General features: G+C 51.3%; 1 protein-coding gene across 1 annotated transcript in view; it reads left to right on the top strand.

Annotated features, from left to right (window-relative positions):
* Nucleotides 1-1,749: 1,749 nt before the first annotated feature.
* Nucleotides 1,750-13,294, top strand: part of Stk32c (serine/threonine kinase 32C) — an 80,653-nt gene continuing 69,108 nt past the window's right edge. Inside the window, exon 1 of the mRNA XM_021637837.2 lies at nucleotides 1,750-2,626. Within this exon, the coding sequence (XP_021493512.1) occupies nucleotides 2,362-2,626 (265 nt within the window). The 5' untranslated portion in view covers nucleotides 1,750-2,361. The remainder of the gene's footprint in view (nucleotides 2,627-13,294) is intronic.

Here is a 13,294-nt window from a genome sequence, read left to right as displayed (position 1 = left end):
AGGGAGCAGAGACAGTGTGCCCGTGTGGTAGTTTCCTCCTCCTTCCCCTTTATCCCACCCAGGACTCCATCCTATGGGTTGGTGTGGTCCACATAAGGGGTTGACCTTTCCCCTTCAGTTGTGGCCCCACATATCCATCCTCTCTGGAAGCACCATCGGAGTGTACTTTACTAGCCTCTTAGGTGTTTCTCAACTCAGTCAAGGTGACATTCAAGATTACCCATAATACCTGAACAGTCAGAGACATCAACATTACTGCCTCTCCTAATTCACTCTACTTAGTTTTTGGGGACACAGCTTCTCAGTAATTCAGGAACGCACTCATTCAGGTAGATTGGTTGGCCAGCAAGCCCCAGGGATCCTCCTGTCCTTACCTTCCTACGATAAGACTACAGGCTCATGTAGCCATGCCTAGCTTTTTATATGCACGCTGGGAATGGAGCTCACACACGCGTGGCAGACAAGCGCTTTACTGACTAAGCTATCCTCCCAGACCCTCTCCCATTTTTATTTTGTCTATAAACTCTCTTCTTCCTTCTGTTCCCTCTGCTGTTTGTGGAAGGGGTGGGGAAGACATAACTGCATTTTATTCTTCTCCTGCCATTTTCAAAGGTCTTGATCAAGACACTTGGAGAATTCTGATGTGCAGCGTGGGTGGGTTGGCCTCCATTCCCTCCCACACCATGAAAGCTGAGGACCTCCTCTGAGCAGATACGCAGCAGGTGTCTTTAGGCCTAGGTAGGGCAGAAAATGGTAGACATCTGCCAGGACTTAGCCCACTGTTTTTGCCCTGGAGAGTTTACTTTGAGACTCTGTGGAGACCTGTGGCAGACAGGCTGACTTTCAGCCATGCTTCACCGCAAATCCCCCCTAAAACCTCTAAACAGTTGATGCCTTCCTTGGGCTCTGTCTTCTGTATCCTCCCTGTGTGCTCCATCAGTTGTCTTGGCCAAGGAAAAAGGGCTCCTACTTAGCAGAGGCAGGATGTAAACCAGTGGGGTTCTAGCTCCTAAAACGTTGGCCTAAAAAAACTCAGGTCACCCATACTTAGGTCTTTCCAGCCAAGCAGGTTGGGGACCTTAGTGAATTTCAAAGGTGGTAGGGAGGGATGAAGCTGTGGTGGCTGACAGATGCTGTAGCAGTTGTGCTAAGGGAGGAACATGCTGCCTTGTAGTCACCCATAATCCACACAGGGACAGAAAGAAGGTCATTCCCGGACTTCCAGGTGGTGGAGAGAAGAGCTGTCTTTGTGACCAGGTTTTAGGGCAGGACCTAAGCAGGAAGAGACCTCCAAAAGTCACACCACTGAGCAACCAAAGAAAGGTTCCCACTAACAAGGCCTTAGGTGCTGGACGCCAAGCATCCCGACCCTGTGAAGGAGTAGAGCAGAGACAGAGAGGATAAGCTGCGCTCCGGACATCCCAATGTGCAAAGAAGACCCTGGTGGAATCTTGGCGAGGACACAGGACCCTAGATGACCTGTGCTCCTTGCCAGATCTACGGCGCAAACCTGTACTTCAGGACTCTATTCGGTGCCCAGTGAGCTGTACAATGAGAGGTTAACGGAGCTAGACTAGGACTCAGCACAGTAAGTAAGCAAGTAGGCGCGCTCTCGCAGCCAGGGTCCTGGTTTACCGCGCTGGGCGGAGCTTGCGTGCCAGACCCCGCCCTGCTCCCACCCTCACCAGGCTTCGGGATCCCGCGCCGCCTGTGGCCTCAGAGAGGGATAGCACCCTGCTTCCACCGTAGGGCAGTGCATATACTTCCTGCGACCCCCATTACCCCATTACAGAGCAAAGCCGTGGCCTAAAGTTTGCGGTTTCTAAGGATCGAGTGGCAGAAATCTACAATCGACTTTTTCTACGGAGTCTGCAGAGGGTGGAAGGCCCAAGGGATTCCCGATTGCTCGCTGCTCACAGCATTCCGGCAGGGCCCCCAAAGATCTCCGCCGCCCTGTGAAGGAGAGTTCCCGTCCCTGGCCTTTCGGGGGGCTTCAAAAGAGAAGGAAGGCGACTGGCATTTGTCCACTCTCGCTTTTATCCTTGCTGCCTTTTGGGTGCAAGGGTTTTCGGAGCCCACGCGAACTCGACCCTTCTCAGCGGGTAGCCCACGCTGCGCGGTGCGCTGAAGCTATTACCAGCCCCTCCCCGGCCCCGCCCCGGTTCCGGACTCCACCCCGAGTCCACCCCTCTGGCCCCGCCTCGCCACTCGCAATCCGCGGGCGGGTCGCCTGCCCCGGAGAGCCAGAGCCGATACTAGAAGCACGGCCCGCCCTGCCGGCCCCTAGCGCTCCTGCTCTCGCCTGACCAGGCGGTGGGCCATGTACCAGGCTGCGGCCGCTGCGCATCCCCAGGCCTGGCGATGAGGAGCGGCGCAGAGCGCAGGGGCAGCAGCGCCGCGGCGCCCCCCGGCTCGCCGCCTCCGAGCCGCGCGCGTCCCGCGGGCTCCGATGCACCCCCCGCCCTGCCGCCGCCCGCAGCCAGCCAGCCCCGGGCCCGGGACTCCGGCGATGCCCGCGCACAGCCGCGCCCCCTGTTTCAGTGGAGCAAGTGGAAGAAGAGGATGTCTATGTCGTCCATATCGGCAGCCAGCGCGCGGAGGCCGGTGTTTGATGACAAGGAGGACGGTGGGTGAAACCGCCCACTGGGGACTCCCGGGGACAGCCGGGTACCCGGGCCCCTGGAGACCTCGCGCTGTCGCAGGGCGGACGTGGGGGGGGGGGTGGCATTTCTCTGCGTTGGGACACAGTCACCACCTGGGTGGGACCGCTTCTTGGGGCGTCTGCGTTTCCGGGGAAACTACTGGACCACGACTGAAGTCTCCCATGCGCGTCCGGTTTTCAGTGACAGCGCAGCGGGCAGAGCAGGCTCTGGCCCGCCCTTCGAAGTGAGAGTCAGTGATCTGATTGTAGAGGCTCTAGGCTCAGGCGCGACACCACCCACTAACTCACACCGCATGTTTTCCTTTCCCATTATGGGTGGTGTGCAGGCTGCGTGGTTACTTTTAATTCCTGGAGGTGCTCCCTTGGTGTGCAGTTTGTGAAGTGAGGCGGCTGCCCTACAGGTGGCACAGGGGCCTGGGCCCTCCAGTTTGCCGCGCACCCTGCAAGCCCGGACCATAACACCGGGTTATGCTGCAGTCAGTCCTTACCTTTGTGCAAAAGACCCGCCCTCGGGGCGCTCGTGTTCTGTGAAATCTTTCTGCGGGGATAGCTGTTGACCTGGAGGACCCGTGTCCCTTGAGCAGCAGGGCAATCTGGTGGGAAGCTGGGGATGAGAGGTGCCAGACAGCTGGCCGGGCAAGCTCAACAGCGGCGGCCAGTGCTGGGCACAGGCACCTTTGACTTCGCACCTGCTGGGTGCAGCTTTGGCGGAACTGTGATGGATTAGAACGCAACATATAGCTCTTTTTCCACAGATGCCATGAGGATAATTTTAAATGGTACAACCATGACACACTTGATGTTTTTCTTTTTTTTTTTTGACATTTTTCTTAAAATAGTTGAAATATGCATTTTCATTTGTAGGCAGCCTGCAGAGATATGATGGATTTTTATAATTTTAGAACACAGTTCAGCATAGGAGGCCAAGCTACTTATTTCCAATAAATAATTTAAGCATTTAGGAAATTACAATAATCAGAACTCAGGCCTGTGTTGGAGAGCACGTGGGGCTACATGCTGGCATTTCTTTCGGAAATGGGAGGCATGGGGCCAGGCCAGTGAGTTCCGGGCCTATGCTCATTATGGTCAGCGGGGGAGGGGTGTTCAGGTCTCTCTGCATCTGGCACATTGTGTTCTGTGGTGGCTGGTCATTGTGCTCTGAACTTGTAGACACCAGGACTCACATGATATGCTTTTCTCTTCAACATTGGCACTCAGAGTTAATAAACAAACAAACAAACAGAAACAAAAAAACAAACAAACAACTGACCAGTTAGAAGAAGGAGCAGATCAGTAAATGGGCTTGCATCAGGCTTCTGGCTCCAAGATGAGAGGTCTGGGAAACACATTTGATTTCAGTACTTGCTGGTGCCAGCCAAGGGCTGGCCACCCTTCCCTGTCTCTGCGTAATGTCTCCAAGGCAGCAGGGTAGAAGCAGAAACTGATGTAGTGCAGGGGCTGTGGCTGGCGGTCTCAGTCTACTCTTTCTTCTTCACAGTGTACTGTCTCAGAACTCAAGGGTTATCAGGGGGCCATGGGGAGGCCAGGTCAGCTGTGGTGCTTCTCTGTGACAACCTACCCCCTTACTTGCTTCTAGCAGGATGGCAGAGGGACTAACTGGTCAGGGCTTATATGAGCAGATCCACTGACGTGGCTCACCAGGCCTTGTTTTGAACGATGTGTCACAGGCAGGGCTAGTCACTGGGTGTGTGGCCCTGGACTGACATACCTCCAGGACTTGACTGGGTTTTGGTGGGTTTGAGTGACCAAGTCGGGTACTGGGCCTGGCGGCTGAGAATGCTTTCTGGGTCGGTAACCCCTTGTCTCCTCTTGTCTGTGTCATTAACAGGGCACAAACTGAGTCATAGAATAGTGTTTCCTTCCAGGCAGTGCCTCATGTGAAGGTGTTAGGATGCGTTTACACAGAAAGCGTGCAGCTGGGACAGAAGAGCAGCCTTCAGAGAGGGAGTAGGGCCTGGACTTCTGTGTTTCAGGGTACACAAGTCACCCCCTTTTCCTGATGTAATGGGGCCTAAGAGGCGGCCGTGCTGTGCTTGTGACTTGCATGTACTGGAACTGTACAGTTGCCATGGTAATGGGAGACCTTCTGATGAATTTTTTTTTTTTTTTTTTTAGATTAAAACACCTAATTAATATATCAAATTTGCTCGGCAAAGGGGGGAAAAAAGGAAGAAAATAGGAGGGCAATTTAACAAAGTAGCAGGTAAATTGCAACTAAGGAGTATAGTTGTGCCAAATAAGATCTTACATGGCCTCTGTTCCTATTAATCCTCCTGGAACCCCAGTGTGCTGTTCCCCCTGGCAGGTATCTGGGGCAAGAGAAGAATTGCCTGCACTTCTTCCTCAACCAAGGGCTCTGTTTTCTTCCTTCCCATGGCCTGTTGCTCTATGCTCCGACTTCTACTAGAAATTCACTGCCATGGTGGTCCTGTGATATGGAGGGGCTTCCAGCACCCTCACTATTGTAACCTGCTGAGACATCAGTCCATCCTAGCAGACTGGGGCTTGCCATCCCAGACCCAGTATGGTGTCTGCTTAAGAGGAGGGAGTACCCCATAGCTGAGAAGGCCTGCTCCCATCCAGAACCCCGGAGACCAGTGAGGGTGACTCCAGTGTGGTAAGTCAGGGAGCACAGCGCAGGGCAGGGACCCAGACATTTAAAACACTGCTTTAGGAATAAAAATTTAAAAACCCGATTTTTTTCTAATTATAAGTGCATCACAATGTGTGCATTTGAAAAAGAAATTATACTTAAGGTCAAAATACGCGTTTAGCATGGCGAGGTCTGCAGGCGGACGCCCGGGTGCAGGCTGTCTCTCCGGCTTTCTTCCAGGGATCTAGGAATACAGTCACACCCCTAGCTGTGGAGAAACACTTTTTTCCCCCTTTTGTACAGAAATGGAATCACGTTCTACACATCGTTTTGTTGTAACCTGCTTTTTTTTTATTTATCAACGTGTCACTAAGAGTTCCGAAGCCTCAGCTGACTGTGAGATTCATGTCAGCAGCTCTCCACCTGGGCGGTGTCCCACATTCAGTGGACACTCTTAAGAGACACCAGGCCCCTTCCCAGAGAGCTGAGGTTCGGCTTGCAGAGGTGGGCTGGCCCACGGTGAGGTTCAGGCATCTCCTGTCTAAGTCCCTATGACTCTGCGGAACAGTCAGAGGAACAGCCCTCCTCTGTGTGGATGTCATCGCTCTTCATTTCCTACTGGAAGACGTTTTTGGAATATCATAAACTACGCGTCCGTGAATGTCTTTGCACGCCCATCTCTGTGTTTGGCACTGTCACCTTAGGATGAATTTCTAGGGGTGTGACAACAGTTGTCCAGGGCTGGCTCACCTGGATGGGGATGAAGGCTGTCTGAGAGACAACAGACTTTGGGCTATCAGACACACACTGTGGCACACACGTGGAAGTCAGAGAACAACTTGAGAGGGCTGGTTCTTTTCTGCCAATATGGGTTCCAGGGATCAAACTCAGGCTTGGTAGACAGTGCTGACTCATCTCACCAGCCCAGTTTTACTTTTCCTATTGAGAATTCCGACTCCCTCTCAGAGAATAGCATCTTCCTCTCTGAGGTCCACATTTTCTTAGGTTGGACATGTCGAAGGCATTTGTAGGCTCAGAGTTCCTCAGTCTTCCTGTATGTTGGTTCCATCTCATGGTTTGGCTGTGACTGAGGCCTTTTTTGCTAGTCCTGCTTCACACAGTTAATACTGGCTGGAGAGACTACTAGTTCAAACATTCATTGGCCAAGCATTGGTTGTCATCCCAGTACTTAGAGCTCTGAGGCAGGAGAATCATGAGTTTGAGACCAGGCTGGTCTGTGTAGTGAGACTGCTTGAAAATAAGAAACCAACCAACCAACCAACCAACCAACCAACAGGAGTGCATTCATCTTCAATGTGGCTGCTTTGCTGAGACCCTTGCTCATCTTGGTAGCTCGTCTTGGTAGCTCGTCTTGGTAGCTCGTCTTGGTAGCTCATCTTGGTAGCTCGTCTTGGTAGCTCGTCTTTTGTTGCATGTCCTGGGAAGTATGTCGTGCCATCTGCAGCCCATGGTTCTAATTATACAGTGACATTTGCCTCCCTTTCATTGATGCTAATACCCAGAGCTCAGAAAGCACAGAGTGTGGTACTGAGCACTAGGCTTCTGGCCCTACTCAAACTCGTCTGTGTTTCAAAGTGCCAGTTTGGCCCAGTTTTTTAAGAGACTTCGTCCAGCCAGCTGTGGCCTTGCGTTCGAAGTGGATATGTGTGTCTAGGTCAGTGGACAGTCTTTAGTGTTGTTCTTCAGGCACTATCTACTTTTTGTTTTGTTTTGAGATAGGGTCTCTCATTGGCCTGCAGCCTGCTAGGCTGATTGATCAGTGAGCTCCAGGGATCCTCCTGTCTCTGCCTCACCGGTGTTGATATTACAAGTGTGCGTCATCCCACCTGGCTTTAAAAAATATGTGTCCAGGGGTTTGAACTCAGGCCACCATGCTCAAATGGTAGATGCTCTACTGACTGAGCTGTGCCCCCAACCATTTGCCTTGCGCTCTGGGGTAAGGGAGAGGAGGACTCTTGTGTAGCTCAGGCCTGGGTTGTTGACGATTATCTCTCCCCGGCCTTGGAGAGGCTTTGGCATCCAGAAGCCTTTGGCTGCCAGTAAGGAGGATCCTCCATGGTTGTAGTCCTGTCTGAATGGCCCTTTTGTGTGGATAGGACCTGGGCACAGGTTGGGAAGGAGGACATGTGGTCCTGGCCAGCAGTGGTTCCTCTCTTGGTCACTGTGTCCTGCTTCTCAGGTGTTTTCTCTCGAGTTCCTGAGTTCCAGCTACAGGACGTAGGCCCAGGAGGTTCCTTGAATGGCTCTGGAGCCCAGTGCTTCTTTACCTTCTGGCCAATGAGGCCCCTCTAGAATGGACTTGGGACCCGCTGTCAGGCATTTTTATGTAACAAATGTCATCTCTGTGTGTCTATCCATCTGGTTGTGCAGTTTACAAAGCTAAAAATAAGCCAGCTTTTTGTTTAAAAATTTAACCACCCAGTTTTCAGTTGAGAAGCAGTGCAGACAGCATTGGAAGTAATTTTTGTTCAGGGCTTCTTGTTGCTGCTGAGGCCCACAGAAATGGTGGGGGTGGGGGTGGGGGTTCTGAGGGAGGCCGAGCTGTGGGAAAACATTGCTTCTAAATAGTTGGATTGGATACCTCACACAGATTCTCAAAGTGTTAGTGGTGCCTGTGTGCCCCAGGGGAGGAGTTTAAAGACACAGATTCTGATTCAGTGGGGTCTAGAGATCCAATAGGTTTATCTATTGGATAACCTATGGTAGATCCAATAGGTTTATCTCCATCCAGCTCCCAAGAGGTCCCCATTGTCACTGGTCCTTGAACACAGTTCAAATAGCAAGAACTTTGAGTCTACAGTGTGTGGTTGATTGAGGACAGGGGGCTGGTAGAACCTGCATGCCGTGGGCCCTAATGAGATATGGGCAGTGGGGTGGATGCCTGCCTGGCTTTGTTGGGTGCTGGATCTACAGCAGACTCACACCTGTGGCTGAGGCTGCTGGCACTTCTCACTGAGCTGCTACGTGTTCCCACTGTCACTAGAAACTCGTAGTCAGTGAGTTATCTATGTGTTGCCCCTTACAGCCTTTCAGGCAGATCCTTTCCCATGAGTAACCAAAACATGGCTGGCACACTGTGCTTGTATGGCCCATTTGCTTGGCAACCTAACAGCCCTTAGGTGTGGCTGCTGAAGGGTGGTTGTTCTATTGGTTACCGTGTCTTTGTTTGATGTTGTTACCGGAAGAATGTGTGTTCCTACCAGTCTCCATACTTGTGAGTGAGTGCTGAGGTCCCCATTGCCACTGGGCCTGATGTTGAGGGTTAGGGCCCTGTGGTCCTAAAATCCTGGTCATGTCTTCTTCCTCAGGAGGAAGTTCAGAGTTGCATTTGTGGTTCACTTTAGCCAAAAGGCTGGGGCTTCCATCCGTGTCACTCTTTCTTTCTAACTAGACTCTTCCTTTGCACCTGAAAATATGACTAGCTGTGTTTCTGTGCCCTTTCCTCTACTCTGAGCCATAAGCCCTCATCACAGTGAGCCTTCATTGCTAATGTGATGGCACGGTGACAGGGGCCCAGTCTTCTCGTCTGTCCCCCTTGCATTGAGAATGGTGCTGTCTCCCCAGCATGTCATTCTGTCCCCAGAGCTCTTCCAAGGTGTCTCCCTCCTGCTGGGGTCAGAGCCAATGCTCCCCACCCATCCAAATCAGGCAAGAGACTGTATTTGTTAGCCTTTTCATGGTTGCGACAAAATACCCGACAAAAACCACTTCAGGAAGCATTTATTTTGGCTCACAGTTTGAGAGCACAGTCTGTCATGGCAGGGAAGGCATGATGGCAGGAGTGTGAGACTAGCTGATCGCTGACTGCATCTACAGTCAGGAAGCAGGAAGAGACGAACTGTGGCGCTCAGCTTGCTCCTTTGTGTAGAAGGACCTCAGCCAGAGGAATGGCACCACCCATAGTCAGGGTGGTTGTCCCACCTCAGTAAACTAGATCCAGAAGCTTCTTCATAGACATTCCCAGAAGCTTGTCTCTGGGCTGACTCTAGAGCCTATCAAATTGTCGAGATGAGTCACCACCATCCCACATGTTGAATTATAATGATCAAAATTTAGGACACTATAGCAGCAATTAGTACAATTTTGTTATTTTTAAAAACCAAAGTGCCTACTTCATCAAAAACTCATTTCCCATGGACTTGAACGCTGTTGTTTAAAAGAACCAAGGCAGCTACACAGGTCATCGTGGCTGGGGTACCAGCACAGACCCAGCAACTTGCCAGCTTGCCTGGGTCCATCTATGAGGCAGGAGTTCTTCCTACCCCCTGGTCCCCCAAATGTGACCTGGGAGCCCACACTGGTCTCCAACGTGCATCCTCCCAAACTCTGGCCTGTGTGGATTGTGTGAAACCCCAGCTTGCTGTTATTTCAGTTCTGAAGCCAAGGAGATGCTGTAGGTGGGAAGCAGTGTCGCCCCCAATTTATTAAAAATAGGAACAGGCACATTCCATTTTTCACAGTGATTTAAGAAGTTGACTCTGAAAAGGTTTCTGCGCTTTCGGAATTATCATATGACTCTTCATGCTTCGAATGCAGGAAGTTTAACTTACGACCACAGCAAGAAGTAAACAGCATGTGTGTGGGGTGTCTGTGAGTTCATTATGGATGTCACTAGCGTTCGTGTGTATGATATTTGTTGTTGTTTTTGACATGAGGCCCTGAAGGTAGGAAAAGGCCCATGGCAGCCTTGAGTGCCCTCCGCCTTTCCCTAGGTACCATAGTCGCTTGTCATTTCTAGCTTTGGAGCTGCTATTCACGGCTCAAGACAAGCCCCGCTGGTGTTGTGTCTCTCAAGGCAGACTCCCTTGGTGCTCTGGGGACCATCATGCTGGTTATCTTTCCCTGGTGAGGTACCCCAAAACATAGTGAATTGACAGATATTTTTGTTGTTTCTTGTGATTCCGTGGAATTTGTGATGTTCATGAGGTCAGACATCAAGGTGTCTTCCTCACTCTGGAGCCAGATCCCGAGAGTTCCATCAGCTGCTAGTGTGTTAGGATATCCTGATACTCAGTGAGTCACCTCGAGACCTAGTGCCCTCCCGCTACACCACTGAGTGGTTTCCTCAAGTGGTCTTTGCAACAGAGCTGCTTAGGCATCCTCTGAGACCTTGGTGTGTGTGTCCACTGGGGTGCTGGTTTCTGAAGGTGGAGGGGCTGTGGGATCTGCTTCTAGCCCCAAGCCTCCACCAAGTGAACTTCCAGGAATGGCACCCTCTGAGTCACCCCACCTCAGCCTCGTCCTTCTAGAATTGAGGAACTAAGGAACCTATCGTAAACTAGGCAGGAGGATGGGGGCTGGGCTTGGCCTTCTGAAAGGAGCACCTGGGGACACATTTTGAACGCAGTTGTCCTCACAGTCTTAGGTTTCTCTCTTCCCATAGTCTCTGTGGTGGGATGTCAGGCAGAAGTGGAAGGTGGCAGAATCCCTTCTCCTGCATCTGTTGTGGAGGTCAGTTCCAGGCTCCGCTTTGACCCAGGAAAGAAACTTCAAAGGTCCTGCTAGCAGGTGGGCTGGGGTTGCTGTGTGGATCAAGGCTGGCTGTTGGGAAGAGCTGAACATGGACAGGGAGCAGGTGGGACAGGCCGGAAGTGCTATGGTCAGCACATCTACCCTCAGTGACTTCCCAATCATGTACAAGGCCTCTCCTGGTGGTTTGGCGAGGCTACTCAACACATGTAGAGCCCCGCCCCCACACCAGCTCTCACACAGTACCTGAAGCACCAAGGCCTTTGAGGCAAGGGGTGCATGTGTGTGTGGGGGAGGCTCTCTACTTCTGAAGTAAGCAACTTTCTATCTTTTGAAAATGAGTCCAGGGAGTAGGGGTGTGTGTCTGCTGTGGACTGTGTGTGTGTGTGTGTGTGTGTGTGTGTGTGTGTGTGTGGTGGGGTTGGGAGGGAGTGTCACTTGCTCAGCTGTGGCCCCGTCTTCATCTGGTTGTAGAGCTGTTTCTGGAAATCTCCTAAAGACTCTGGACTCAGTTCCTGGGTGGCCTCTGTAGGGTCTGCCCACGTCTGTCCACGAGCCTTGTTTGTTTTAGTCCCATTGTTTTGCCTCTTTCTCCTGTTTATTTATTTTTGTGTCTGTGTGTAATGCATGTATGAGTTGGTGTGGGTCCATGTGTGCATGCCTCTGGGGGCCAGAGGTCAGTGTTGAGTGACTTCTGAGGTTCTCCCCTTTATGTTTTGAGATAGATTTCCTCACTCAGCTCCTAGCTCATAGACTGTCTAGAGTGGCTGGCCAGCAAGCTCTGGGGGCCCACCCGTCTCTGCCTGATAAGTGCTATGTTATAGATGTGTACTGCCATGAGTGTGGCTGGAGATCCAAACTCAGAGCCTCATGTTTACACTGCGGACACTTTGCTGAATACGCCCCACCCCACCCCAGTGTCTCTGCTTTCTTCTGAACGTCAAGGTCACTTTGTGTCTCTGGAGTCATATTTTAGCTCCATAGGCAGAGGGTTTATAAAAAGACAGAGAGAGGAAGTATGGGGGGAATTAAACAAAAAGGAGGAAAAAAATGCCAAAGGTTTTAAAAGGGGTGATAGGACCCCAGGCCCCTTGTGTCCCCCGCTCTCCTCAGGCCCTTCCAGCAGTACTGTGGCATCCCCACCAAGAGGGACTGAGACCCAGGAGTTGGATGGCGGTGCACGCATGGTGCATGGATGGGCTGGCTGATCTGAACATACAGGACACGGTTGCTGAGAGGGTGACCCTACACGCCCTGAGCTGAGGTGGCGCCTCAGGAGGGACAGTGTGCAACTCGGATGGGTGTTCGGTGACTGAGTCCTGACCAACCTATCCCAGAGGGCAGGAAGACGCTGCTACCCTGAATCTGGGCTTGGTACAGGCACTGACCGGCAGGGTGAGGGTGGGGGCAATAGAGGCTGAGATTTTCTGTATGAGGCCCTCGACTCATTTACCCATGTCACACCCCTTCTTCCAGTCTCCAGAGGCCCTTCCTGCCCTTCTTTGCCTAACTTGACCTCCTTCCTGACCCTCACATTCCTTCCAGGGTCACTGAAGCTGACCTAGAGAACGTAACCTGTGAGCAGTGCTTCTATACAGTGATCGGGCACCTAGGGTCACCCGGGACATTGGCTTCCAGCTGCTGACCTAGCATGGTTATTAATAGTGTCCCCTTTCCCTCATGACAGTGTCCTGGTTTGGGTGATAAATTATATAGATCCTCTACCGAACTGCCAGATACTCACCAGACAATCTTCCCCCTTTTATAGCTTTTTCTTATGTAATGAAAGTGACAAGAAAAAGACTAAGAAATCCATTGTCTTATGTAATCCCAGAACTCACGTAGCAGCCATTTTTTTTTGTTTGTCACCTCTCTGTCTTACCCACACTTGAACATACACAAAATATACATTTCTTCTTTAGCACCTTTTTTTCTTTTAACGAATTTATTTTAGAATATTCAATTTGTAGGAATTCTGGTGGGGGTTCTATATACCCAAAGCCCATTTTCTTTCATGTTACGGTCTTACGTTACTGTGGAATATTTGTAGTCTGGTGTAATGGTACATACCTGTAATCCCAGCATGAGGAAGGCTAAGGCAGGAGGATTGTGAGTTTAGGGCTAGCCTTGGCTACATTGTGAGACCCTTCTCCAAGCAAAATACAGGATATATCAAAGCCAGTGACACAGTAGGGAGACACCGTTGATGAATAGTGTCTGTGCTGTATTCACATCTCTCTAGTTCTCCCTTAATGCCCCCTCTGTCCCCAGACCCTACCTGGATCCCACATGAGATTTAGTGTTGTGTCTCCTTTGGCCTCTCATGGTTGTGGCAGCATTTCTTTTCTGTGTTCATACATGTTTTGTAGCATGCTCCCTACCCCCGGTCAGCAGTTATTCCAGCTTTCCCTTGGGATTAGTCAGGGGCTGTGGTATTTGTGGAGGAAGACCTCAGAGGCAAAGGGCCATTTGACATGGCTTATCGAGAGTTCACAAGGTCCACACCATTCAGGGTGGCAGAGATTAGA

Source organism: Meriones unguiculatus, chromosome 1, assembly GCF_030254825.1.
Source record: "Meriones unguiculatus strain TT.TT164.6M chromosome 1, Bangor_MerUng_6.1, whole genome shotgun sequence".
Taxonomy (NCBI): Eukaryota; Metazoa; Chordata; class Mammalia; order Rodentia; family Muridae; genus Meriones; species Meriones unguiculatus.
This window is presented reverse-complemented; position numbering and strand designations above follow the sequence as displayed.